The sequence below is a fragment of the Pogona vitticeps genome, chromosome 7 (assembly GCF_051106095.1).
Source record: "Pogona vitticeps strain Pit_001003342236 chromosome 7, PviZW2.1, whole genome shotgun sequence".
NCBI lineage: Eukaryota > Metazoa > Chordata > Lepidosauria > Squamata > Agamidae > Pogona > Pogona vitticeps.
In genome coordinates, this window is record NC_135789.1 from 11,507,648 (window position 1) to 11,535,010 (window position 27,363).

General features: G+C 50.3%; 2 protein-coding genes across 2 annotated transcripts; both read right to left on the bottom strand.

The window, feature by feature from the left end:
- Window positions 1-296: 296 nt before the first annotated feature.
- UBXN10 (UBX domain protein 10) lies at window positions 297-9,505 on the bottom strand. The gene is made up of 3 exons (XM_020781128.3): window positions 8,967-9,505; window positions 5,249-5,369; window positions 297-3,616 (listed from the first exon to the last, which is right to left on the bottom strand). Exon 3 carries the CDS (start codon window positions 3,599-3,601, stop codon window positions 2,720-2,722), a length of 882 nt encoding a protein of 293 aa, XP_020636787.3. The 5' UTR covers window positions 3,602-3,616; window positions 5,249-5,369; window positions 8,967-9,505; the 3' UTR covers window positions 297-2,719.
- A 10,090-nt stretch (window positions 9,506-19,595) lies between these two features.
- On the bottom strand, window positions 19,596-23,242 carry FAM43B (family with sequence similarity 43 member B). Its single transcript, XM_020781181.3, has one exon. The coding sequence runs from the start codon at window positions 22,617-22,619 to the stop codon at window positions 21,339-21,341; it is 1,281 nt and encodes a 426-aa protein (XP_020636840.3). The 5' UTR covers window positions 22,620-23,242; the 3' UTR covers window positions 19,596-21,338.
- Window positions 23,243-27,363: the final 4,121 nt, after the last annotated feature.

Genomic DNA, 27,363 nt, shown 5'->3' on the forward strand with positions numbered 1-27,363 from the left:
CCCTGTCAGATCGGCTTGGATTGGGATCCCTGCCTTGAGCAGGCGGTTGGACTCGATGGCCTTAGAGGCCCCCTTCCCGCTCCATGATGCGAGGAGTCTACCGTACATTCTTCGTCTTTTTTTCCTTTTTTGGGGGGTGTCCAAGCAGCAGCCTATTTTTAAAAGCTCTGAAATCAGGCCCTGAACTGGGTGACTTCATTGTCCAGTTTTAAGTTGCTAACGTCCCAGCAGATCTGAATCCTTAAGAAGAAAAAGCAACGCACACTTAACATTTGCCTCGAATAAAACAAAAATAATTTAACACCCAGAACAGCTTTATTGGCTAGAACAGCACACATAAATTGTCAGATTATTTTAAATGCACACGGCGAACACCACCCCCTTCCCTCTTCCCCCTCCAACATGGTCATCTTGCTGCTTCGATCCTAGTTTTATCCCCTTTGGTATTTCCTGCTGGTCAAGGGGAAGAGAACAGCGATGGGGGCCCTCGGGGACCCACTCCTTTCCTTATGAGGTTGGTCTTTGCTGCTGTGATTTTCAAAAATACTTTTGTTTTCCTCCTCAGGTTGAGAGTCCGTTCCCTAAACTGGTTCCCTAGTGAACCAGGCCCTCATTCTCCCAAGTCCACGTCCAGTCCCCCATGTTTACCTCCTTTGCTCTGGAGCAATTCCCCATAGAAAGCTCTTTTCTGGATTGTCCCCAGAACGGTTCCTCCTAAGTCTGCGGCATTTATTGTGTGGGAACAGCCTCACACAGGCGCATTTCCCCAACTCTCTCTGGCCTTCTCCGTTGAAAAGGTACACCCGGCTTCGGCAGAAAATCTCCCCCTCCTTCAACACCAAGAACTACAGCGGGATCCCTGTATCTGCGGGGGATTATCTCCAAGCCCCTCCTGTGGATGCCGAAAACCGTAGAGGCTATACAGAGCATGATAAATGAAAAAAAAATCCAGAAATATGTATTTTCATCACAGAGAGAGCCAGAAACCATGCCACAGTCATTCTACAGCAACCAGAATACATATTATGGTCTCTGCCTCCCTCTCGTGGCTAGGTTCAGGTACATATGGCATGAAAATACATATTTCTCAGCTTTTTCTTTTAATTTTTTTTTCAGACTGCGGATAAGTGAAACTGCGGACACTGATAGCGCAGATATAGGAGTCCTACTGTACAACCTGGGCACCGTGTAGAAAACACGGCTCCCATCCCTCTTTACTGCTGCTTCTCAATGTCCCCAAGAAGCAAACTTGGGAGGCAACCAGGAAAAGGACCCCTCCCTCTTGCTCCTTCGGCCCTCTGTTGCCCCCCCCCCCCGTGCGAGGCAGAACAGAGGGGCTTCTCCCCTGATCCTTCAAGCAGCAGCACCGAGTACCAAAGGGGTTTGCGGCGCTCCAGGGGTTGTCGATTCTTCCCCGATCAGGCCTTGCTTCCTTTCTGCTGCTTCTTATGTCTCCTACGGTAGGTTCCCCCGGATGGCAGCCCACGGCTGCCAGCTTCCTGCTCCATCTAAGTCACCGGTCTCTCTGTGGCCAGAGATTTGGCAAGAAAAGGCCGCCTCCCCTCACTCACAATTGCCAAGGTATTCAGTCTTGGCCCATGTGCCACCTACAATGGGGGGGGCACGTGTCCCACCTCCCCCCCGCACTCTTTTGGCCCAGAAACCCACACTCAAGAGGAATCCTGTTTTGGCTAGCTGTCCATCCGCTTGTGTTGAATACTTGGATTTACAGCTCTGCACATAAGAGAGGTTTTTAAAAAGACGCCTATAGGCGTTTTAAAAAATACAAATGGCATTTTAAGGTTTAAAAGGAAACAACACGCAACAGGGCCCAATCTTATCTTCATCAGAATAGGCCAAGCAAGAAAACCACTGACCAGAGAAAAGTCTCTTAGCACACAGCTCAGAAAAATCCAACTGATCAGGAAAGTACTGAATCAACATGGTTCTATTCGGGGGGGAAAAACACTCACTCTGTATCAGTTTAAAGCAACACAGAAATTCAAATTTGCCCAGGACACATCTACCAAACTCCGATCTCACTAGACTAAATTTGTGCCATAATCCCATGGAAGAGAAGTTAATTGTTCAATAGACAGGAGCACGCCTTAGTAGGCCAAGCAAATGCAGTCTTCCTTACCTTGACTTCTACTGTGGAGAACAGAGTGAGACCTTCTGAATTAGGGCAAGTAGCTCTAGTCTTCTCACTTTGGCTTTCTTGCATGGGAACAGAGGACTTTTTTTTTAAAGGGTGCAGCCCCCAAAACGACTCATGCACAAACCCTGTTGAGCTGCTCAGCAGGACTTGTAAAAGAGGCTTGGGTGGATTCTGCCTGCTTGAATACATTTTTCTGTCTCACTCATTTGGAATCACACTGTGGCAACACAGGACCGGTTCTAAGAACCCAACAAACACAGAACCAGTCTTCCTCGTGAATCAAATGGAAGATTTCCTGGCAGAACAAACGGCCTGGGAAACAATACTGCAACCTACAAAAATGGCCTAAGGACTATATGGGAAACTGGGGCAGAAAATGGGAATGGAAAGCACACTGCATTTTGGATCTGCGGGGAAGAGCCGGAAAAAACGGCGTGACATCAGAGGAAAGGCACCAGCTTGGTCTAAAACGGAGTGGACCTTGAAAGAAAATGCACAACCTCCCAATGGCATTTAATACAAAAAGAGAGAAAGGGGGGAAAGAGCTGCTTTCCTGAGGCTTCACGGCTCTCCCTCGGGCTCTTCCCGCAGAATGCACAGCACTGACTTGTGCGGGATGGCACACTCCTGCAGGGACTTGCTGAGGTCCGAGAAGGTCCTCCGAGGCACGCCCACCGTCTCGATGCTGCAGTGCCGGTACGTGGCCGAGTTGTGCCGCTCGGCGGCCGCCAGGACCGCTTCCAAGCGGTCGGCCGGCCGGAAGTGGTGCTCAAACCTTTGGCCCGAGGGCGACCGGATGGCCAGCAGCAGCCTCGGTTCCTCCTCTTCGCAGGGTTCTTCCCAATCCGCGGCCGGTGGAAGGGAGGCTCCTTCTCGGGTTTCACTGAAGGGCTTGATCTCCGTGGGAGGAGGCGGTGGAGGGGTAAGCGCGAATTCCCCCGCACCGCCTTTGTGCCTGGCCAGAAGTGGGGTGGGCACCTTCCCTCCCCCAGGAAGATCTCTGGAGCCCTGCGCTTCCTCCTCCACCGGAGGGGTGCTAGTTTGCTGCTGGCCGGCCCGTTCGGGCATGCGTTCCACGGCATTCTTCCTCAGCTCCTTCCTGCTAATGGAAGGGAGCACCCGGTACTTGTTTAAGGACGACGACGTTCTCAGGGGCACCGGCTGGAGAGGATCCCGGATTTCAAAGGCCTGGCCAGGCTGGGAAGAGGAGGCCCGGCGGCCGCCGACCACATCTTCGCAGGGAGCCAGCAAAGGCTGGGGGGAGGATGGCACCGGGCAGGAGGAACAGACCTCGGCACCGCGGGAGTAAGTCAGACTTGACCTTGTGCGGCCCTTGGCAGATTTCGGCCGAGCGACGTGCATGGTGAGCGGGGGCGGCTGTGCGAGGCCAAAGGCGGTCTTCCCTTCAGGACGCCGGAGGTTCAGGTGTGAGGTGGCAGCCATTGCTTTTCAAGGCACCTGCGGAAGGGAATCGGCAAGAGCGAGAGACACAGAACGGGCCGTTAGGAGGTCAGTATCCCGCAACGCTCCACTTTGTTTCCATCTTACTTGATCAAGCTTCACGCAGAAGTGGAAGTAACTCTGTCACGCCTGTTTCTTCACGCAGAAGGGAGGCTGTGACTCCATGGGTGTCTCACCTTGAGTATTCGAAGACCCCCACCTCCCGGAGTGCCTGCACACCGGCCCAAAGCTGTCCAACAGCAGACACCGCTCGCCTGAGGAAGAAATGGGCTACAACCCACAGGAGCTTATGCCAAACACAACCTGCGAGTCTTGAAGGTGCTACAAGACTCTCTGATGCTGAAACTGTAGCGTCAAAACCTGAGATTCCTAGCTTGCTCCGTCTTCACAAACCAGGATTGAAAAGGAGGGTTTGTTGCTGGCATACAAATCTGGGGCTCTTAGAAGCCACAAAGGATGAGATGAGCAATTAAATGTTTCTGGCAGGTCTGGGAGCTTCCACAAGCAAGAACAGCTCAGTGGAAGTGAGTAATTGTATTTCTTTATTTATTTGTTCCATTTTTACCCCATCTATCTAGATTCAGGAATCTACTCTGGGGTTAGCTTATAAAATATAAAGATAAAAGGACTCATTATAAAATATAACGAGTCAGGAGGTAAAGCTGAGGAGCGTGAGGCTGAGGAGCTTGTCGCCGAGGGAGGCCCGGAAGGAATAAAACAAGAAACCAGGCCTTCTTGGCGGTAGCTCCTCGCCTCTGGAATAACCTTCCTCTGGAGATTCATGCAGCCCCTTTGCTGGGCATCTTTAAAAACCAACTGAAAACTTGGATGTTTGTGTGGGCCTTCCCTCCAGCTAATGCTTGACTTTTTTTTCCTTTTTCTTTTTTTAAATATTTTCTCTTTTTCCCTTCTTTCATCTTGATTAACTTTTTTATCGATGTTTAAACTTTGTTACATTTTATATATGGTTATTTATGTTGGTAGCCGCCTAGAGTGGTCGTTTGACCAGATAGGCGAGATATAAATACAATACAATAAAACAGCATTAAAATAACTTTGATGAAAAGAGCAGAGAAATCAATAAAGAAAACAGGATCAGAAAACAGGAAGACCAGAGCTGCCAGAATCCTAGTTTCTTACTCTTTACAAAGGCAGCCCCTGTTTGGGAAGGTATTCAGATGGGTGGCCACAGGAGGCAGCAACGGCAAAAGCAATCAAGGGCCTTAAGGCACACAACAGATGACAGATGTGGAGTGGGGGGTGGCATAGTGTGAATCAAAAGGCCTCCCGAGGTTGCCCTCTCCCACGGACCCAACCCCTCTAAGGGAGACAGGATGAAACCAGGGCTCTCCACTGCAGGCAGCCAGTTTTGCACTCCTGGACCACAAAACACCATCTGAGTGACCACACTTTCACTGCCTGCAGTCCTTGAATCGAGGCAAATGCTTTGCAAATTGAGATCCACACCCAGAGCAAACCACAGCAGAGCAAGCCATCAGCAGAAACCCTCTCTTGTTATTCTGGAAACCCAACACATCAGATAGAGCTGGGCTGTGGTAGTCAACAAAGGACAAGATCATCATACCACCCACCCACCCGCCCCGCTGCCGCCAGCACCAAAGTACGCACCTGCATGAGCTTCTCCATCGGCTCAAGAGGACTAGCAGCTTGAAAGCTGCCCCAGATTCATAGGCCGCTCAGTCGGATCAGACCTCCACCTGCACCTCCAGGGATTCGCAGACATTCGTGCCTGAGAAGAGCAAGAGAAAAGGACGGAAAGAATGACATTTCCATTTGAGAGGAAACAGTTGACTGGAAACAGAGGCAGGAAGATGGCTCTCCAGAGTTCTTGGAGTCCAAGAACATCTGGGGATCCAAGCTTGCAAACCACGGCTCTAGAGCAATGATGGTCCATCATTCATATCTTACATTCCTAGACAAATCATCGTTTGGTTCCCTCTTCCAAACCTTTCCTCTGTGGTTTGTCTGCTGCCACGGAGGAGTCACCTTGCTCCCTGGATCCAGGAAAAGCTGCATGGGCCTCCAGACCCAATTTCAAAGACCATATTTTGAGGACACGGGTACGAGAGAGCCATTTTGCTCCCTTGAACGGCAGGACATAAACGGCTCTCTCGTACCTGTGTCCTCACAACCAAGGCCTCACCTTTGTGGATTGTGTCCAGTTCTGGACACCACACTTCAAGCAGGATGCAAATAAATTGGAACAAGTTCAAAGGAGGGCGACAAGGAGGATCAGGGGGCTGGAGACCAAGCCTTAAGAGGAAAGATGAAAAGAACTGGGCATGTTCAGAAGACTGAGGGGCCATAGGATAGCACTTTTCAACTATTTGAAAGGCTGTCCTACAGAGGAGGGGCACGATCTGTTCTCAATCATCCCAGCGTGCAGGACGCACAACAATGGGTTCAAGTTAGAGGAAGCCAGATTTTGGTTGAATATCAGGAAAAACCTCCTAACTGTTAGAGCAGTATGATAGTGGGAGCAGTAACCTCGGGGGTTGGCGAGGGCTCCAACCCTGGAGGCCTTCAAGAAAAACTTGGATAAGCACCTGGCAGATCTGCTTTGATGGCATTCCTGCCTTGAGCAGGGGGTTGGACTTGATGGCCTTGTTTAGGCATCTTTCCAACTTCACTTTTCTAGGATTCTGTACTTGTGGTGATACCTTTCTTAGACCACAAAAGGCACAACATTGTTTGCTCTTTTAAAAAAACCTTTACCTGTCTGCTACTGCTTGTGAGCTCCACAAAAACAGATCCCAGAAATAAGCCTTGAGCCATGAGAAAAGAGATTTCATTTTTAATTAGACAGTGACATTGTGAGTCAGGGATGGGGACCCATGACGTGGAACTCCCCCCCCCACCCATTTCTATGATTCCCACCGTTGTCACGTTCACGTCCTGCCATTCAAGGGAGCAAAAGGACTCTCTCGCACCTGTGTCCTCACAACCATCCTGAGTCAAGGCCAAACAAGCAACTGCCCACTGAGTTTCATGCCTCTGCGGGGACTAGAATGTGGGTCTCCTGCTCTAACCACTAGGCACCCCGGCTCTGGGCTCAAGTCACCCAGTGCAGGAAGTGGATCCTTTTTTGAGGGATCTAAGTCTCCAAATGGCCCAGATGGCCCAGGGGAGCAGCCAAGCGGGTTCCAGGAACTGCAAACGGGAACCTTCCTGAGAAAAGGGCTGGGAAGGGCACCTGAAAGGAAAGGCGGGGCTCCCAATCTCTCTGGCTCTTATTTGAAGAGCGCAGGTGTGTTGTGTGTATTCAGCTTCATAGGCTGAGCAAAGGGGACCCCAAGGCAGCACAAGCCAGCTGGGCTTTCCCAGCAACAGGCCGGCTCCAAGGCAGCCCCAGCAGGACAACACATGGAGAGCAAACAACAGGACAAGCCGTCTCTAACTTCATCCCAAACTATGTTTTTCAAAGCACAAGGTCAAAGAGAAGAAGCACAAACTGTTAAGATCCAGCCAGCCAGAACCTACATTGACCTTTCCAAACAAATATCTGCTATTTTAAGTTAATATGGGGTGTGGTTTTTCACTAGCCATTCCCCACTTTGGCAAGGAGGGCAACTGATCTCCTTCTGAGTCAGGTCCTTGGTCCATCCAGCCCTTGTCTCGCCCACTCTGGCAGTAAGGGTTCAGGGCAGGATGCGTTCCCAGCCCTAAGAGGAGACGCCGGGGATCAAACCGGGGTCTTTCTCCACCCGAAACACTGAGCCACAGCCCCTCAAGCCACAGCACAGTGGAGCGGAAGCTAGTTTGTTCATTTGTTTGAAAGCTAAAAGCAGTAATTATACAAATATTTTTAAAGGAATTAACAAGTTTTATTAAAAACTGAATAAAATCAATACTAAAAACAATAGAGCACATTTAAAAAAAAAGCTCTCAGGCAGCCAGTCAATTAAGGGAAAGCCTACTTGAAGAGAATAGTCTTTGTCTGCTTGCAGAAGGACAGCCAAGATGGGGCCAGGCTGACCTATTGTGGAAGGGAGTTCCAAAGTCTCTGGGAGCAGCCACAGAGAAGGCCCCTCTCCCTGTGTCCCGACCAAACGGATCTGTGAAGGCAGTGGGACCGAGAGGAAGGCCTCCCCTGATGATCTTACTACCTGAGCTGGCTCATAGAGGGAGATGCAGTCCTTGAGATAGCCTGGACCCGAGCCGTTGAGGGCTTCAGAGGTTCAGACCAGCTTTTGGCATGGTGCCCGGGAACGGATCGGCAGCCAGTGGCGCCAGTCCCCCCAAATGGAGCCACCATGCATAAACCGTTGATTACCACCAACGTCTGTAGGCAGGTTCTTCCAGCTCAAGGTGACAACGAGGTGTATCTTGGACTTCTTGCTAAAAAGAAAAACGGGTAGATTCTGCAAGGCTCAATTCTGCTCCAAAACAACCACTTGAAACATTTTCCCACCTAAAAGCACCAACCTCCAGCCAAGGGTGCCCACAGATCATTGTGCCATTTTGACCCCCTTACAAGCAGCTTTCCGCCTCCCCAGGAGGGAGGGAGGGATCCTTGTTCTTACTGGAAGGGAAATCCAATAAAACCAAGGGACTTCAGTGAATCTGGATCCAAGCCCAGTGACACCAATGAAGTACCTAATCACTTGCTTGTTTTTCATTTTGACCCTGCGCACAAAAATCAGCACATGCAATTGTATGCCCAGCAGCATCCTTTTGGGGGCAGGGGGTTCATGCAGGTCCTCTTTGGGGCCGGGGGCCGCCCGGCCACCATAAAAGGCCCGGATGGTGCTGCTGGAAGAACCTGCCGGCAGAAGTCTGAATCGATGGGAAGGGTTTTCACATGAAATATGAGAATGCAGATAGCTCAGGGGTTTAGGACTCTGAGGTCCTCTCTGAGAGCGGCTGAACGCAATGATCCATGGTGTCCCTATTATTACTGTTATTATTGTTGATATTATTGTTGTTGTTATTATTATCCCGAGGGCCATGGGATGTAAGGGCCACCTAGGGCCCACCCCTGGTAGAAAGGCTGGCCCTCATTAACATGACCCTCCCCCAGCCTCTCTCGCCCACCTCCACGGAGGACGGAGGATCTCCTTTGGACTTCTGCCCTCAGGGGATTATGGGAATTGTAGTCAAAAAGAAAGCCATGCTCCCGCGCTCTACCCCAGGCCTCCCTTCCCGACTTCTTTTGGTGACCGAAGAACTTCATCCCCCCGCCCGGCCCTTAGCGCGGGATGATGGGAGTTGTCGTCCAAAAGAGCCAGGGCGAAAGCGGTTCTCCACTTCTCCTCACAACCGCCCCTCGGGGGGCAACGGACCACCTAGCCGGGGCAGACGAAGGCCCTCGGGGAGCCCCGCTCACCTGCTCGCTGCGGCTCCATCAAGGAAAGCCGCTCCTCGCCTGCCCCGGCCTTGGTAGTAAACAGCGCCGCGTTGCCTAGGCGACGGGAACCGCCGAGAACGCCACTTCTGGTCTGGAGCGGAAGGACCATAGGAACTCCGTGGGCGGTCCCGAGACCCACCGGCCTAGAGAGGGAGAAGGCATAGAGATTGCCGAGGGAAAGCCTAGAGTGGCCTACGAGAGCTGTGTGTATTGTCTTGCTGCTCTAGCCCGTTCCACCTCTATGGTACTTTTTTAAAACAACCTCTCTTTTAGAATTTTGACAGTGAAAATGTCCTATACAGACAGGAAAAAGAAGAGGAGGACTGGAGTGATGCACCGGTTCGCTATGGGCCACGAAAAAGATTAGGTGCAATACAGTAGGACTCCCTTACCCGCTGTATAAGTATAATAAGTATAAAGGCACTAGATCACATTTTCTAATAGCTCCTTTTTCTGCTATTTGCAAAACCTTTGGCTAGAGTCAGGGTAGGAACTGATCTAGCTTTCCAGATGTTGCTGCGAATTTTCATCCGTTGTTTATTTTTATTATTTTTATTTTTATTTTTATTTTTATTTTTATTATTATTATTATTATTATTATTATTATTATTATTATTATTATTATTATTATTATTATTATTATTATTATTATTATTATTATTATTATTATTATTATTATTATTATTAAATAACAACAGATGAAAATTCACAGCAACATCTGGAAAGCTAGATCAGCCCCCACCCCCACTCTAGCCATAGCAATAAAAGGAGCTTTTAGAAAATGTGATCTGGTGCCTTTATTCCCTCCTTCCAGGTAGGGAGCCTGGCTGAGGTCGGGAGACGTTATTCCCTCTGCAGGTGGAGGCTTTGAGCTTTTATGGGGCCCCTCCTTCTCATGGCAGGCGTTCCTCTTTTCTTACTGCCTCCAACTTTTCTTCACTTTACAGAAGGACCCCCGTATCCACGGAGCATCAGTCCCTCCCTACAGATAATGAAAAACACGGATGATAGAAAGCACCATACATAGCGTGGTCTCTGTCTCCTCTAGCAGCCAGTGTTAGGAACTTCACCTTTAAAAATATCTACAGTGATGCCTCTCAAGACAAATTTAATTTGTTCCATGGTTATTGCCGTCTTGTGAAATGCGTTTTTCCATAGGAATGCATTGAAATCTAAATGTGTTTCTATGGGCAAAAAAGTCAGAACAAAATCAAAATTTGGTTTACAAAGAGTTTATTAAGTGCTCTCTAAAGCCATACATATTGTGCAGGTGATTTCAAAAATTTCAATCAAATTTTTTAAACTTTTTAAGCATCATAGAAAACCATTTAAAAATCAGCAAACATGAGGCAGGAACATTTGCCTTCACTGAAACTGAACAGAAACAGTCACTAACAGTCCTTGGACTGTGCAAAACTCTCCAGAAAGTGCATATTCAAGGCATGTAAACATACAGAAACCAACAGTACCGAAACTTTTTACATTTCACATTTTAAAGTGAACAAGTGAGGCTGAAGTCTCTGAACCACCATGACCAGTGTTTTAAGTCAGGAAACTGGAGGCAGACAGAACTGTCTCCACATCACAGCAGCAGGGTCTCCCTGGGGATGGCCCGAACGATGGTCAACTGGGAGAAGGCTTTAAGGCTTGACCTCAAGGCTTCTAGGAGGAAGAGGAGGAAGAAGGCAACTGGGCACGGCTGGTAGAAGCAGCAGGTTCTTCTTCCTGTTTTCGCCTGTTCGTGAAGAACCTCTCTATGGTCAGCTGCTTCTGCCGCCTTTTCAGCATCCCTCTGAAAGGGGACATGATCCTTTCGTCATATGTGTTTGAAAGGTCATGTGCCAGATCCTTGTCTGGGTGGTACCACTGGGCTTGAGTCTGCACATTTTGCCACTGTTCTAAGATCTCCTTCAGTTTTGCGGTGGACAGCTGTTCCTTGCCTACCTCTTCTTCCTCTCCCAAAGAGGCCTGCTCCTCCGTAGCCTCTGCCTGCAGTTCGACCAGCTCCTGGGTGGACAGCTCCTGGTCATGGCCCTCCACCAGCTCGCAGATGTCCTCCTCTGTGACCTCGAGGCCAAATGTCCTCCCCAAGGCAACAATGTCCTCCATCACTGTTGACTCCGGTGCAGATGCAGAAGCAGCCTCTCCATGCCTGACCACGCTGTGGATTCCAGATCTGGTTTTGAAGCGTTCAAACCAGCCTCTGCTTGCCTTGAAGACTTCTGGCTCAGCTGAGGTTCCTGGCTCTTGCTGCACAAGGTCTGCGTGCAAGGCCTTGGCCTTCTCACGAATGACAGCCTCAGTCACTGGGTCCCCTGCACGCTGCTTCTCTTCCATCCAGATGAGCAGCAACTTCTCCACCTCCTCCAGAACAGCTGGCCGGTTCTTCACCATCCTGGTGACACCCTTGGCTACATCTGTTGCAAGGATCTTCTCCCTCATCTTAAGGATGGTAGCGATGGTGGATGGATTCCTCCGGTACTCCCTGGCGAGGTCTGTCACTCGCATGCCTCTGTTGTGCTTCCTGATGATCTCCTTCTTCATCTCTACAGTAATCTTCTCCTTTGTCATCTTCCTGGCCTCTGCAGAAGCAGCCTTCTTGGGACCCATGTCAGCACAGCTGCTACCTTCACAAAAACAAAAGGCAGTGCTTCACATCCGCTTCACAAATACCTTCCCACCCGTGGCCAAAACTGCGCTGGACAAACAAGTGACACGCCCCTCAACACAAGCTAAACCCCCTACCTTTCCTATGCAACTTCCAAAAAAACCCCATAAAATTGGCACAACACCCCCCAACACAAACTAAGCCCCCTAACTTTCCTGTGCAACTTACAAAAAAAATTGGCACAACAACCCCCCCGACACAAGCTAAGCCCCCTATCTTTCCTCTGCAACTTACAAAAAAATTAGCATAACAGGCCCCCCACCAACACAGGAGAACAAATGCACACCCTACCTTTTGCAGGCTCTGAAAACCTTCAATTTCTCCAAACACAGGATGCGTCCACAACACAGACCACGGTTGCTCCTCTCGAAGTCAACCTTGGAACTGCACGTGGCAAAGTGAACCCAGGCTGCATTGGGGAGGCTTTTTAAACCTTCCAGCACAATGCAGAATGCATCCTGGGTCTTAACAGTTGAGATTTAAAGCAAAATAAACATTCATCTTGCGAGGTTTTTTTATCCCGTGAGGCATTCGTCTTGCGAGGCACCACTGTATTTCTAGGATTATTCTTTCTGCATTTCAAATATTGTACAGTATTGCCAGATCGCGGATATGTGAAACAGCGGATATACTTATCCAGCAGGTAAGAGAGTCCTACTGTATTCCACCTAATCTTTTTTCGTGGCCCATAGCGAACCGGTGCATCATTCCAGTCCTCCTCTTATTTTTCCTATCACTATGCGACTTTTTCACTGTCAAGAGGTTTTTTTTAGAAAAAGAAGTACCATAGGTGTGGGAAGGGCTACAGCGCCAAGACACAATAGCCCCCAGCCCTCATAGGTCACTCTAGCCAATTTCTGGGCAATCTCTATGCCTTCTCTCCCTCTCTAGTCTGGAGAGTCTCGAGCTGCGGAAGGAGTTCCTATGACCCTTCCGCTCCAGACCGGAAGTGGCATCCTCAGCTGTTCCCGTCGCCTGGGCAACGCGGCGCTGTTTACTACCAAGGCCGGGGCAGGCGAGGAGCGGCGTCCCTTGATGGAGCCGCGGCGGGCAGGTGTGCCAGGCTCCCCAAGGGCCTTCGTCTGCCCCAGCTCGGTGGGCTGTTGCCCCCGAGGGGCAGGAGTGGGGGAAATAGGGAACCGCTTTCGCCCTGGCTCTTTTGGACTACAACTCCCATCATCCCTCGCCAAAGGCCAAGGGGGAGGACGAAGTTCCCCGTCCCTCGGGCACGGAAGGAAGAAGTTGGGAAGGGAGGCTTGGCGTAGAGCGCGGGAGCATGGCTTTTTTTAACTACAATTCCCATAATCCCCTGAGATCAGAAGTCCAAAGGAGATCCTTCCGTCCTCCGTGGAGGTGGGCGAAAGAAGCTGGGGGAGGGTCATGTGAATGAGGGCCAGCCTTTCTACCAGGGGTGGGCCGGAGCTGGCCCTTACATCCCATGGCCCTCGGGATGATGAATAATAATAATAATAATAATAATAATAATAATAATAATAATAATAATAATAATAATAATAATAATAATAATAATAATAATAATAATAATAATAATAATAATAATAATAATAATAATAATAATAATAATAAAAAAATCAACAAAAATAACAGTAATAATAGGGACACCATGGATCATCGCGTTCAGCTGCTCTCAGAGAGGCCCTGTGGTGGGATTTGAACTCCCAACCTCAGAGACTTAAACCCGTGAGCTATCCATATTCTCATATTTCATATGAAAACCCTTCCCATCGATTCAGACTTCTGCCGGCAGGTTCTTCCAGCAGCACCATCCGGGCCTTTTAGGGTGGCCAGAGGGAGCCGGGCCCCAAAGAGGACCTGCAGGAACCCCCTGCCCCCAAAAGGATGCTGCTGGGCATACAATTGCATGTGCTGACTTTTATGCCCAGGGTCAAAATGAAACACAAGCAAGTGATTAGGTACTTCATTGGTGTCACTGGACTCAGATCCAGATTCACTGAAGTCCCTTGGTTTTACTGGATTTCCCTTCCGGTAAGAACAAGGTTCCATCGATCCCTCCCTCCCACCTGAGAAGGCAGAGAGCTACTTACAAGGTGGTCAAAATGGCACAATGATCTGTGCTGTGGCTTGAGGAGCTGTGGCTCAGTGTTTCGGGTGGAGAAAGACCCCGGTTTGATCCCCGGCGTCTCCTCTTAGGGCTGGGAACGCATCCTGCCCTGAACCCTTACTGCCAGAGTGGGCGAGACAAGGGCTGGATGGACCAAGGACCTGACTCAGGAGGAGATCAGTTGCCCTCCTTGCCAAAGCAGGGAATGGCTAGTGAAAAATCACACCCCATATTAACTTAACATTTACTCTAATGTTCGTTATTAGTAGTTAATTATCGGTACCACAATGCACTCCTGGTCTTGTTTTGGCAGGGAGAATACGGCTTCTCCATCTCCTGTTTCCAATGATATAACCCAGTGGTCACCAACCTTGGGCCTCCAGATGTTCTTGGACTTCAACTCCCAGAAATCCTGGCCAGCAGAGGTGGTGGTGGAGGTTTCTGGGAGTTGTAGTCCAAGAACATCTGGAGGCCCAAGGTTGGGGACCACTGATATAACCTACAGCAGTGGTTCTTAACCTTTGTTACTCGGATGTTTTTGAACTGCAACTCCCAGAAACCCCAGCAAGCACAGTTGGTGGTGAAGGCTTCTGGGAGTTGCAGTCCAAAACTCATGAGTAACCCAAGGTTAAGAACCAGTGACCTACAGTATTTGGTTTCTATATTGACCCTCTGGTGATGTCCATGTGTATACTGTCTGTTCAGGTGTTTGAAGCATGTACTTGCGATAAACAAACTTTTGGCTTCACAGAACTCTGTGCAGTGCTCTCCTGCTTCATTTCTGACCCCTAGAGCAAATTTTCCAATCATGTTTGGTTCTCCTTTGTTTCCCACTTTTGGGTTCCAGTCACCTATGAAGATATAAGCATGTCTTGCTTTCCTCTTGAAAGCCTGCAACTGATGTTTTCCATTACATCTTTTTCAGGCTTGATAGAGTAGAACGAACAGAGACTTGAATGATGGTTACCTTGAGAAGTTTTCCATGAAGTCTGATTGATATTATTCAGTCAAACTTTGCATTATAATCCCTAGCTATCTGGGCTACATCTTGCCTCACTATTAGAGCCACTCCACTTCTTCTGGGCTTCTCATTTCCAGAGTAGAATATTTTGATATTGTCCGACTGAAAATATCCCGCTCCAGTCCACTTTAATTCACTGATCCCTGAGCACTGAAATGTTGATACATTAAATTTCTTGGTTTATGGTTTCCAGTTTACCTGTGGTCGCAAGACCAGATAGGCGGGATAGAAATAGAATAAATAAATAAATAAATAAATAAATAAATAAATAAATAAATAAATAAAATACCTTGATTCATGCTTCTCATGTTCCATGTTCCAATTGTATTATGTGCTGTGCAGTTTCAGACTTTCCTTTCACTGACGTGCACTTCAGCCGCTAGACGTCCTTTTGGCTTTAATCTAGTTGCATTGTTAGCAACAGCGCTATATGTACTGTACTTGTTCTTTGCTGAATGGGAACAATACAAGGGGCAGAGCCATACCCAACTCCCCAAGTAGCTTGAGCACCTCAGAAAGATCTTTTAAACTTTGGACTCAAACCCAGAAGGGATCCGTTGCCTGACATGGAACTGGAGTCTCCAGCCTCACACATCGTTCTGAATGCAACAGGTTGCTGCTCATGGCTCCATGTCTAACCATACTTGAGGGCAAGGGCTTCAGGCGGAAAATTCCCAGGGTCAACCCTCCAGGTCTCCAGGTGGGGTTGACAAAGACCCCCTCACCTGAAACCCCAGAGGAGCTTTCTGGCATCGATTTCAGACGACACTGAGTTCGAGGAAAGAGGGCTGACGTAAGATAAAGCAGCTTCCTGACCTGATTTCCCACTCCAGTTCCATTATTTGTTCCCTCACCTCATTTCTGGCTCTGTTGAGAAGTGTTTGCCCACAACGATTACATGAGCTTTGTGTGTGGGTGGCAGATAGAAGCTGGGCGACATCCTGTGCGCTCTGTGGCAAGGACTGTGGAGAGCACACTGAGCTCACGGCCGAGAGAAACAAGGAGCCTGGAGGATGCTTCTGCGTGGGAAAGGGCCAGGGTTTATTCAGAGAATGGAATAATAATAATAATAATAATAATAATAATAATAATAATAATAATAATAATAATAATAATAATAATAATAATAATAATAACAACAACAACAACAACAACAACAACAACAACAACAACAACAATAATAATAATAATAATAATAATAATAATAATAATAATAATAATAATAATAATAATAATAATAATAGTTATTATTATTCCTCCTCCTCTCTTTTATTCATTTTCTATCCTGTATGGGGTGGAACAGCGCACAGCGAACAAGATAAAACCGATAGCAAAGGGGTTGATCCTTTCTAGAGTCCCATTCTGTCACCACCGTGAATCATTTCTGAACCTGTCAAAAGAAAAACAGAGGAAGAGAGATCCACGTGGAGTGGTCATGGCAACGGGCTTATTTTCATTTTATTTTTAAAAAACGGGGCCAGATCATTTGTGGGGATAATGCCGGCCCCTCTGGCCGCTTTCTGCCCCACTGGCGGCTGGCCCGTTCGCGTTTAAGCGAGTGTCAGCCTCTTCCCTTTCTTTTCGTTTCTTCCTCGTTTTTTTCTTCTCTTGCCTTGGAGGCTCCAAGAGGGTCTCTCGTGTGCAGGAGTAGAAAGGCTGGGTGGCTGAGCCCGGGAGGGGATTTTGCTCCTGAAACTGGACAGCCAGAAAACCTGTGCAGAGAAGCCCCTTGTGGACCGTTGTTTTCCAATCTGGTCGGCCCAATGCCTGCTGCCTCCCCTGTCCGCTGCGTTGCTCTCCCTGCATGGTGTCTAAAAAGGATGTTCTGCCCAGTGAAAAACCATAAAGGGAAAATTCCCACTACATCAAGCATCAGACCTTGATTAGTGCAACATTCCATAATAAAATGGCAAGGCAAAAGCCGAAAGGAAATTTCTATGAGAGCCTCCTTGGTGCCAGACCCGAGAAGGCCCCGCGGCTGGCGGCTGTTTTCTTGGCCTCCTTTGGGGCAGCCTCTCCGAGGACCTTCGCCTGGTTTCTCCGCGATGCCAACGAAAGCAGGTCTGCATCCAAAGAAGCCGGCTCAAGGGGCTTCGGTAAGCGAGTCTAGGGGCCTCCCTTCCTCCTGCTCTATCCCCAAACAGGTTTCCTGGCCACACTGATATTTCTCTTCAACGGTCCCAAGTCCAGCCCTGAGCTTGGATGGGATATTGATCGCATCATCTGAACAGCTTTAAGCGGTCGAGGCATGGAGAGCGAAGCAAGGGGAGCCTGTTCGGAAGGAGGCGAACCTAGCGTCCTTTGTGGGCAAAGGCCTTGCCTTGGGAGGCAAGGGAAGTCCTGGGCCGGCGTGGCCCCCTTCTCCGCCAGCCGGGGCTGGGAGGGAAGGTTGACGGGACCACCGAGGCAGCCCAGTCCCTCGGAGAGCTCCTCTGAAAGGCACTGACTGTTACAGCCAGGGTGGGAGGCCACCAGCTGCTCCGAGAGAGCTCAGAACTCTCTCTCTCTCTCTCTCACACACACACACACACACACACCACGGAGAGGCCCCTGCCTTCCTCCAGATCATCATCATCATCATGATCATGATCATGATCATGATCATGATCATTATTATTATTATTATTATTATTATTATTATTATTATTATTATTATTATTATTATTATTATTATTATTATTATTATTATTATTATTATTATTATTATTATTATTATTATTATTATTATTATTATTATTATTATTATTATTCCATTCTCTGAATAAACCCTGGCCCTTTCCCACGCAGAAGCATCCTCCAGGCTCCTTGTTTCTCTCGGCTGTGAGCTCAGTGTGCTCTCCACAGTCCTCGCCACAGAGCGCACAGGATGTCGCCCAGCTTCGATCTGCCACCCACACACAAAGCTCATGTAATCGTTGTGGGCAAACACTTCTCAACAGAGCCAGAAATGAGGTGAGGGAACAAATAATGGAACTGGAGTAGGAAATCAGGTCAGGAAGCTGCTTTATCTTACGTCAGCCCTCTTTCCTCGAACTCAGTGTCGTCTGAAATCGATGCCAGAAAGCTCCTCTGGGGTTTCAGGTGAGGGGGTCTTTGTCAACCCCCACCTGGAGACCTGGAGGGTTGACCCTGGGAATTTTCCGCCTGAAGCCCTTGCCCTCAAGTATGGTTAGACATGGAGCCATGAGCAGCAACCTGTTGCATTCAGAACGATGTGTGAGGCTGGAGACTCCAGTTCCATGTCAGGCAACGGATCCCTTCTGGGTTTGAGTCCAAAGTTTAAAAGACCTTTCTGAGGTGCTCAGACCATGTTGCCTGGGTTTCACGTGCCTGCATGGTTTTGAATTCCGCAATGCTCTGCTACAAATATTGTTATACATAGTAATAATAGTTAACAGTAAATCAAATAAATAAATAGTTCCGAGTTCAAATCCCAGCATCTGAAGTTAGTGGGTTAAGCGTCTGGCTGTGAAGCCAGAGGTTGGGAATTCGGTTCCTCCCCTTTGAAGTCCTTGAGGGAGGCTGAGCCTGGTGATCTCTAGTGTTGTGGTTCCAGTTGGAGTTCGATTCCCCCCCCCCATCCCCGGGCCTCCTTGATAAGAGCTGGGCATGATGGTCTACAGTTATAAAGAAGAACATATCTTGAAAGCCCAATTCTTAGGGCTGCTATAAGTCAGTTCCAAGGTGATGGGATATAACAGAAAAATTTGGGAAGGAAGGAAAGAAGGAGGGGGAGACAGAGAGAAGGAAGGAAGGAAGGAAGGAAGGAAGGAAGGAAGGAAGGAAGGAAGGAAGGAAGGAAGGAAGGAAGGAAGGAAGGAAGGAAGGAGGGAGGGAAGGAAGGAAGGAAGGAAGGAAGGAAGGATCTGATGAATGATAGAAGGAAGGAAGGAGCTGTTGATGGGTGGAAGGAAGGAAGAAGGGGAGACAGAGAGAAGGAAGGAAAGAAAGACAGGGAGACACTAGGAAGGAAGGAAGGAAGGAGGGAAGGAGCTGATGAAGGAAGGAAGGAAGGTAATCTATAGCACTGGATTGTTCTCAGGGTTATTCTGAGGGTCACTGTTTTCCCAGGAATATTGTCTTTAAGCAGGGGAACCTGCCTGGGAAAAGGTCTTGCTGAAAAGTGCTCAAGAAAGCTATTACAGTGTACAGTATACAGTAATGGGTATACTGTATGCTTGTCAGTGGCTCCCCACCTGTCAGTCAGTCACCCTGGTGTTCTTGGACTCCAATTCCCAGAAGCCATCACCACCCAGCTCTTCCAGGTGGGGTTTCTGGGAGTTGCAGTCCAAGAACACGAAGGTGACCCAAGGTGGGGAACCCTGGTCTGTGTGATAAAGGGAAGAAAACCACTGGGACGAAAACAGTAAATGACTCCTCCTGGACTTTGTTCCCGGCCATCCCCTCTCCCAGAGCCACATTGTCCAGAAACATGAGGACTAGGACCCTGTTTTTGCTTTCAAACCAGACCTTTGGGATTGCCATTTGCAGTTCAAAGGTCAGTGGCAAAAAGCAGGGCTTGGCTGGACCAGATCAGTCTCATCCTTAATGGCCATGAAGTCGCCAAAATAGAAAAATACAGCTTCAACTCAAAGACTCATAGGACTCTGGAGTTGAAAAGCAGATGCAGGAAACCCACCAATACAGCATCCCCTGAACAGGTGGTGGTCCATCCTCTTTGAGAAGCTTCAAGGAGGCTTCGGAGCTACTCCGCCAAACACCCCTTCGTTACATATGTGTTATATTTAACCCCTGCAGTTTTTCACACCAGAAGTTACTCCTTCCCACCCACCCCACCCAAAAGCAAAAGGGGAAAAACACACATACAGCGGTGGCTAGACATAACAAGAAAATGTATATTTACTGAACACAGTTCTTTTTAAAAATAAATACAAATAGCAGTCATCTTGCTGGTCCGGGGCAGAATAATTGTGAAAGTAGCAGCAGATGGGGGTGTGTGGAGGTTAAATTGCCCACTCCCCTGCTGAGATCCTGATTAATATTAGTCTACATTGCTTTGTAATCTTGGAGGAAAGAACGTTGGCCGCCAGTAGCCCATAGCACCTAAAGTAAGAAATCATTTCCCTTTAGCGAAGGGGATGGAATTCACCCCCTTCTCATCCTCAAGGGCTGCTCTGAAGAATGGGAGGTCGAGAAATCAGATCACAAATATCTTCCACACCCACACCCCAAACCTAGTATGGGTTTGGGCACACCATTAAATTTCTTGCATAGGATTCTCAGCATCTGTAAATAAGATTGTGTGGGCCATTTCCTGAGCCCTGGTTCTAGGGTCCCTTCAGAGTCCGACGTGGCTGCTTGGCTCCAGGTTTTGGGGTCAGCATGCCAGATTTGGACATGGGAGGGTGGAAAGTCCAGGGGCTTGCCCAACCATGGAACTGGCCCATGGATTAATCTCTCTCTCTCAGGAAGAGGGTTTTTGTGAAGATCAATTAGGGAGAAGAGCCATTGGCACTGGCGAAACCAGCGCCGGGCGTTGGTTGATTTTCCCAGTCCCACACACACACACCCCCGAGAGCAATGGGATTTTGGATCACGAAAACAGCATAAAGAGTGGTCTCTTTAAAAAATGATGCCCCCAACATCACTTTCCCATGTGAGCATCATTCTCAGGGTCGAAGCATCCCTCTTTAGCTTGGCAAGGCTCCCGATGAGGTGGGCTACTCCTCCCCCACCTTTGGTCAGCATGCTGGTGTGGATGATGGGTGCCGGAGTCCACCACATCACTGAGAGCAGTGCCTCAAGAGACGGGCTGAGCGGTCCTTCCTAAGCCAAGTCCCTCTGATTTCAGTGGGTCGACTCGAGCCACAATGAGGTCTGTCCGTTCCAAATACCACTCTGTCTGTCTGTTCATCCCCACCTCTATTAGGGGTCCCACCCTCAGCTTGGGCAGCCCGAGATTCTGATGGGGGAGCCCCGAAGACCAGACGCCAACCCACCTCTCCCTGGCAGCCCCACTACAAAGCATGCCAACGCGGTTAACAGATTGGAAGGCTGGACCACACTTTATGTATAAATAAACATCTCCGTTTGTACACACCAGTAAAATTCTTAAAAAACACAGTTCATGATGACTCTTCGCTCCCTCTTTCAAAGCAGTTCGAAGGACACTGGGATCCCTCTCCCGGGCCTGCTGCAAAGCATAAAACAGGCTGGCTTTTTTCTCTCCCTGCGGAGGTGGTAAAATCTGTCCCAGGAGGGGGGCTCCGGAGGGAGGTGCCACTCAAGAGACTTAGGGTCTCTGGCACATGGCTGATGCTGGATCTGATCAGGAAGCCTCCAGAGTCGACAGGAGGGAAAATGCCAGAGCCAGCCCGTTATTTTGGCCAAAGAGAAAGCCCAGTCCAGTCCGTAAGACATGGGCCAGGCTGGAGGGAGCAGGGAAAGTCATATCAATCCATCGCTAAGGCGTCTCCGTTTTGCTCTCTGTGTGCGCGCAATCGGTCGGGGGCTGGGTGGCGCAGGCGACCGAAGCAGGGAGAAAACGGAATGTTCTCAACGCCCACACCTTTCCGCGAATCTCTCACCAGGCAGCCTGAAAAACCACCCGGCGGTCCTCTAGCAAGGCAAACAGGATGGCTCCTTGTGATCCGCCTGCCAGCGGGAAAGCGTGTCCGCCTGGGGCAGAGGCCCCCTCAACGTGCAGAAGCGGAGCTCCCGAACCAAGCTCAGCACCTCTGGCCTCTCCCGGCTTTGGCCCGGTTTACAAACTGGACAGGCGACAGCCTCGTGGCAGCCCAGGGTGGCCCGACCAACCAGGGGGGCCTCAGGGGCCCTGAAGGAGAGGCAGGCGGCCACAGCGCCACCCACCGGGGAGGTGGTGCTCAAGGGGCCGGGGGCACAGACCACCACCGTGGCACTCTCCAGGCCACCAAGGGAGAAGCGGGTGGGCATAGTGCCGGCCACTGTGCTAAGGCTGCTATGGGAACAGAAGACCCCCGTGGCCCGGGTGCAGTCGGCTTTGGGCGCGGAGCGAGTAGCCGTGGCAGTGGCAGGGTGGCTGGTTCCCTCCCTCTTGGTTTTCTCTTCCTCCTCCTCTTCCTCCTCTTCTTCCTCCTCCTCCTGGATGGCGCTCAGCCGGGGGGCGCTGCGGTTTCTGTCCGGCGGGGGCCGGTAGGGGCACTTGCAGTTCAGCAACCTCCGGAGGGGCACCAGAGGGATGATGGCCTCCCCCAAGAGCTGGCGCTGGAGGTGCCGGGCATCATCCTGCTTCTTGAGGCGCTTGAACTCGTCGAAGGCCGAGCGGGAGGTCTGGCGGAGGAGGCGGGCCACGGCGTGGGCCTTCTCGGCCCTGGAGAGCAGGACGGCGTGGCAGCGGAGAACCACCGCCTTGTTCTTGACCTGGTGGCGGTAGACCCAGGCGAAGACCTTGGGCCGGCGCGGGTCGGCCCCGCAGGTGGTGATGCGGTGCAGCAGGTAGGCGTGGGCGGGCCGGCGGCTGCCTTTCTCCGCCGGGCTCATCCGGAGGCCGTGGGGCCCCAGGGCCAGCTTCATCTTGGTGCCGCGGCCCCCGAAGCCGCTCTTGGCCCAGATCTTCTCCACGGCCTCGTCGGTGCAGCCCTCGCCCCTCGCCTGCAGGGTGACGGCGTTGCCCAGGTACCAGGCGGTGTAGACGGGGTCCTCCTTGTTCAGCTCCACCGTCTGGCGCTTGCTGCGGAAGAGGCCGGCCAGGCGCTCCAGCGGGCACTCGGGCCACAGGTCCGGGCAGGCCCGGAGCAGGTTGGCCAGCAGGGCGCAGTAGCTCAGGCCGGGCCCCAGGCTCTTGCCCTTGGCTGGCGCCCCCTCGCCTTCGGCCACCAGGACGAACTTGCTCCGGCGCCAGGGGAGCATGGCCGCCATGGTGCCAGGGGTGGGCAGCTGTCGCCAAGCAACCTGTGGGGTGGGGGCTCCTTTCGCGGGGGGCCCGCCAGCCCCAGGCAGACCCTCTGGGTGGGTGGGTGGGCGGCCGGCCACTCTCTTCCTCCCTCGGGTCCTTCCTGCCAAGCCTCCTTCGCGCCTCCCCGGGATGCCCACGCAGGGGTGGGCAGGCTCGCGTGGATAGTGGGGGGGCTCTCCCAGCCTCTCCGGCCCTCGCCGCCTTGGGCACCGGATCGGGGCAGGCTTGGGGAGGGGTTGCGGGGCCCTCTCTTCGGCTGCCCCCACGTCTTGGGGGGATCTGGAAATGGGAGGGGGAAGGAGAGAGCTCCGCCGCGGATAACGGGGGGGAAGCGGATCTCGAGGCTCCTTCTCAGCCCGGACCGGCTGTGCCAACCGCAGCCCCGCGGATGCTGAGCTCCTCCTCCTCCTGCTCGCGAGGAGCCCCGGTCCCGATGACTCGGGCTCCCGATCCCAGCCTGGCTCCGCGTCCCCTCCAGCCCCGGCGCCGCCGGCTCGGATGCTGCCCCGCCGCCGCCGCCGAGAAGCCGGCGATGGAGAGGATGATGGAGATGCAGAGGGAGATGCAGGAGGAGACGCTGCTCCACCCCTTCCCTCCCTCCTTCCCTCCCTCCCTCTCTGGCGGTCCTGCGCGCGCAGCCCCGGGCGCCCACCCGCTCTCCGGAGGCTCCTCCTCCCCCCTATCCGGGCGAGCCCCTTCCTCTCAGTCCTGCTCCCGACACGTGTTTGCACTGGCACATGGGAACGTGCACTAACCCACCAACCCAGCCCCTTCCTAGACCTGGGTCGGGGTTGGAACTGAGGAGACTCAGCATTGGAACACAGGCGAGCCTGGCCTTTGCAGAATCCCCTCCTTCCCCCCCTGGCTGGTGGTTTATGGGATCTGTAGTCCAAAACTGGAACTTTGCTCGCCCATCGGCATCTCTCCCTCTCTATCCATCCACCTCATCCCGTCTGTGGGTCTGAACAAATTAGGTTGCTCTCTGGTGGAACCCAGGTTCTCCTGACCATGTGCAGAGTGCCTTCCTAGTCATCACATCCGTACCCCATCAGGATGATGATACCCGAAGGGACCTCATCTTGGGAGGTCATTGAGCCCTCTCGCAGTCGAGGCAGGATGATGGGGGGGGCGCTAAAGCCTGGCCCGCTTCAGTAAGGGGTTGGGCTGGATGCCCTTTGCGGTAGTCCACGCTCCCCACTGCAGACCTCTGAGGAGAAGGCCCGGCCTTTGAGACCCCTGCCTCCACCCACCCCTTCTCTTCATCATCTTCCTCCTGCAACCCCTCCTGCTGTAGCTGAACTCCCATCGGGCCTAATCCTGCCCTCTGGGCCAGCGGAGAAGCCGGAGGGACCGTTTGTGGGTGTTGGAACCACAGCCCCGAGCCTTTCGGGTCTGGTCTCCTAGGTCGCATGGTCAGTCCCCCTCGGTTCCCCTTTACTGGATAGCCTGTCTGGTCGTTTCTTTAGATCACCTGAAAGGAGATGCCTTCCAAACAGAAAGCTCTTGTCTCGGGTGGGGGGGAGACAGCATCTCTTCCCCCGAAGGGGCTTCAAAGGAGCTTCGAGGGCCCGCTGGTCTGGGGTGGTTTAGCTGTGCATTTCCTGGGTCAGAAAGGGGTTGAGCTGGATGACCTTTGCGGTCCCTCAGTTATGCGATTTTGTGATTTGCAAAATGAAAACAATTCTACGAAACTGAAGCTCATCCCCTGACCTGGGACCATCCCTGTCTCCCACCTACCTCACAGGGACGTTGTGAAGATACTCCATAGGGGTGGAGCATCGAGGGGAATTAAAATGCAATGCATTTACAGCACAGAACTTCCTTATTTTGTTCCATTAGGTCCTGTTATATGATCAATCCTTCTTTCTCCAGCCTTGTCCGAGACCCAGAAATAAAGCTTGCTTCAAAATACAGGAACACAAACTTGTCAAGCTTTCTTCGGGAACAAGAAAATCCGTAGAAAGCTGATGTTTCTAAGACGGTTTATTTATAGACACTGTGTTCTAAGAGCCTTTTCTGTTTTTATCTCTTGCCTCTTACCAGCAACACAGGGAAGGGATTTTACAAAATAAATAAACACTTTTTTAAAGAGGGCCTGGTAAATTGTCCGCCATTCCCTGTCAGGAAAAATGAATGATATTTGACCCATTTTCTTTCGGGGTGTGTGTGCAAATAGGTAAGCATGTTGGATCATGAGCAAAGTGTACGCAATTAATGGCACACAGGGTGTGGAAAAAGGAGGTAAGACAGACTCTTTCAATTCCCTCATAACATGCTGAGACTTTGGCATAATCCAAAGACATTAAATGATGACGAGACTGAGGGAACATGAATGGTTCATTTCATTCCCTCGGGGCATTTATACCTTGGACTTTCCTCACCCAAGAAGTGAGAGTCTGTGTATGCCAACGGGTGAAGCTTGAAAGGAGGATTAGACACACCTGTTTCTATATACAAGTGGTGCCTCGCTTTACGATTGCCCCGCATTACAATGAAACTGCTTAATGACGATCTTTTTGCGATCACAATTGCAATCGCAAAACGATGGTCTGAATGGGGGAATTTCGCTTTGCGATGATCGGTTCCCTGCTTCGGGAACTGGATATGGGACAACTGATTGGTTCAAAATTGGGAAAGGAGTACGACAAGGCTATAAATGGACTATAAATGCCAACATGCTAATGAAGAAGGCACAGAAGAGGCTGTATTTCCTGAGAATGCTCGGCAAGTTAAATTTATCTCAGCATTTACTTCTGTCCTACTATCATAGCACCATTGAGAGTGTCCTAACCTATGGCATTCTGGCATGGTTTGGGAGTAGCTCTGTAGCGGACAAAAAAGCTCTACAGAGAACCATTAAAATTGCCCAGAATATCATCGGGCTCCAGCTACCAACCCTGGATGACATCTTCACATCCCGCTGTCTAAGGAAATCACATAGCATCCTGAGAGACTCTTCCCATCCTGCTTATAACTTTTTTGAACTGTTACCATCTGGCAGAAGATATAGAACAATTAAGACTCGGACCACACGTTTTCTCAATAGTTTTTATCCCAGAGCTATAATTGCAATTAATAATGAGCTTAAAGACCACCAGTAGTGAATAATTAGTTGGACTGTGTTACTTGGCCTGCGGTGTAGATGTTTGTATTTTTAGTGGGGGAGTTTTAGTGGGTGGGGAGTGTTTGGGGAATTTTATGTGTGTGCATGTGTCTGGTCTCTGGGTGTCTGTGAATTTCGTTGTATGTGTATATACTTACAATGACAATAAATTATTATTATTATTATTATTATTATTATTATTATTATTATTATTATTATTATTATTATTATTATTATTATTATTATTATTATTATTATATTGTCCCTCTGCTTATTTAACTTATATACAGAATACATATTGCGAAAGGCAGAACTGGATTAATTCCAAAACCGGAATTAAGACTGCTGGAAGAAATATCAATATACCTCAGATATGCAGATGATGCCACTCTGATGGCAGAAAGTGAGGAGGAATTAAAGAACTTCTTAGGGAGGGTGAAAGAGGAGAGGTTTGAAGCTCAACATCCAAAAAACTTAGATCACGGCCACTGGTCCCATCACCTCCTAGCAAATAGAAGGGAGGCAGTGACGGATTTTACTTTCTTAAGCTCCATGATCACTACAAATGGTGACAGCAGCCATGAAATTAAAGGACGCCTGCTTCTTGGGAGGAAAGCAATGACAAACCTAGGTAGCATCTTAAAAGGCAGAGTCCTCACCTTGCCGACAAAGGTCTGCAGAGCCCAAGCCATGGTTTTTCCAGTAACGATGTATGGAAGTGAGAGCTGGATCATAAAGAAGGCTGACTGCCGAAGAACTGATGCTTTGGAATTGTGGTGCTGGAGGAGGCACTTGAGAGTCCCCTGGACTGCAAGGAGAACAAACCTATCCATTCTGAAGGAAATCAACCCTGAGTGCTCACTGGAAGGACAGATCCTGAAGCTGAGGCTCCAATACTTTGGCCATCTCATGAGAAGAGAAGACTCTCTGGAAAAGGCTCTGATGTTGGGAAAATGTGAAGGGAAGAGGAGAAGGAGACGACAGAGGACGAGATGGTTGGACAGAGTCCTTGAAGCTACCAACATGAATTTGACCCAACTCCGGGAGGCAGTGGAAGACAGGAGGGCCTGGTGGGCTCTGGTCCAAGGGGCCACGAAGAGTCAGACACAACTAAACGACAAAACCACAACAATGTGTGTGTGTGTTTGTGTGTCTGTCTGCGTCTCTGTGTGTGACTGTTCAGGGAGGTAGTCCCATGCCTGCTATTTATGCACATACGTACAGTGCTTATTAATTAATTATCAACACCAGGCCATGAGGGAGAGGAGAATCTAATCAGGGCTCCATCCTGGTGGTAACATGCAGATGTGTGTCCTAGGGAGGGGGGGGGACGCGCACACAGAAGACTAGCGTTCCCTTCCTCTGCCTGAAAAGCCATGCTCAACGGACGATTTCTGCTGAGGCTTCAAGCCCATCTCCTTGGCATCCAGCCCTCCGATGTCTTTGAACCACCCTCTGGCCACACATCTTTCTTCTCTTCTCAAAGACTTGACCCTGTTCGCTTGCCTTTGCCATCAGGCGGTGGGCCCTGGACCAGGAGGGGGTGGGCGACGTGGCCCCCAGGGGGGTACAGGTAGCCCACTACTGCCGGGTGGTGGAGAGAT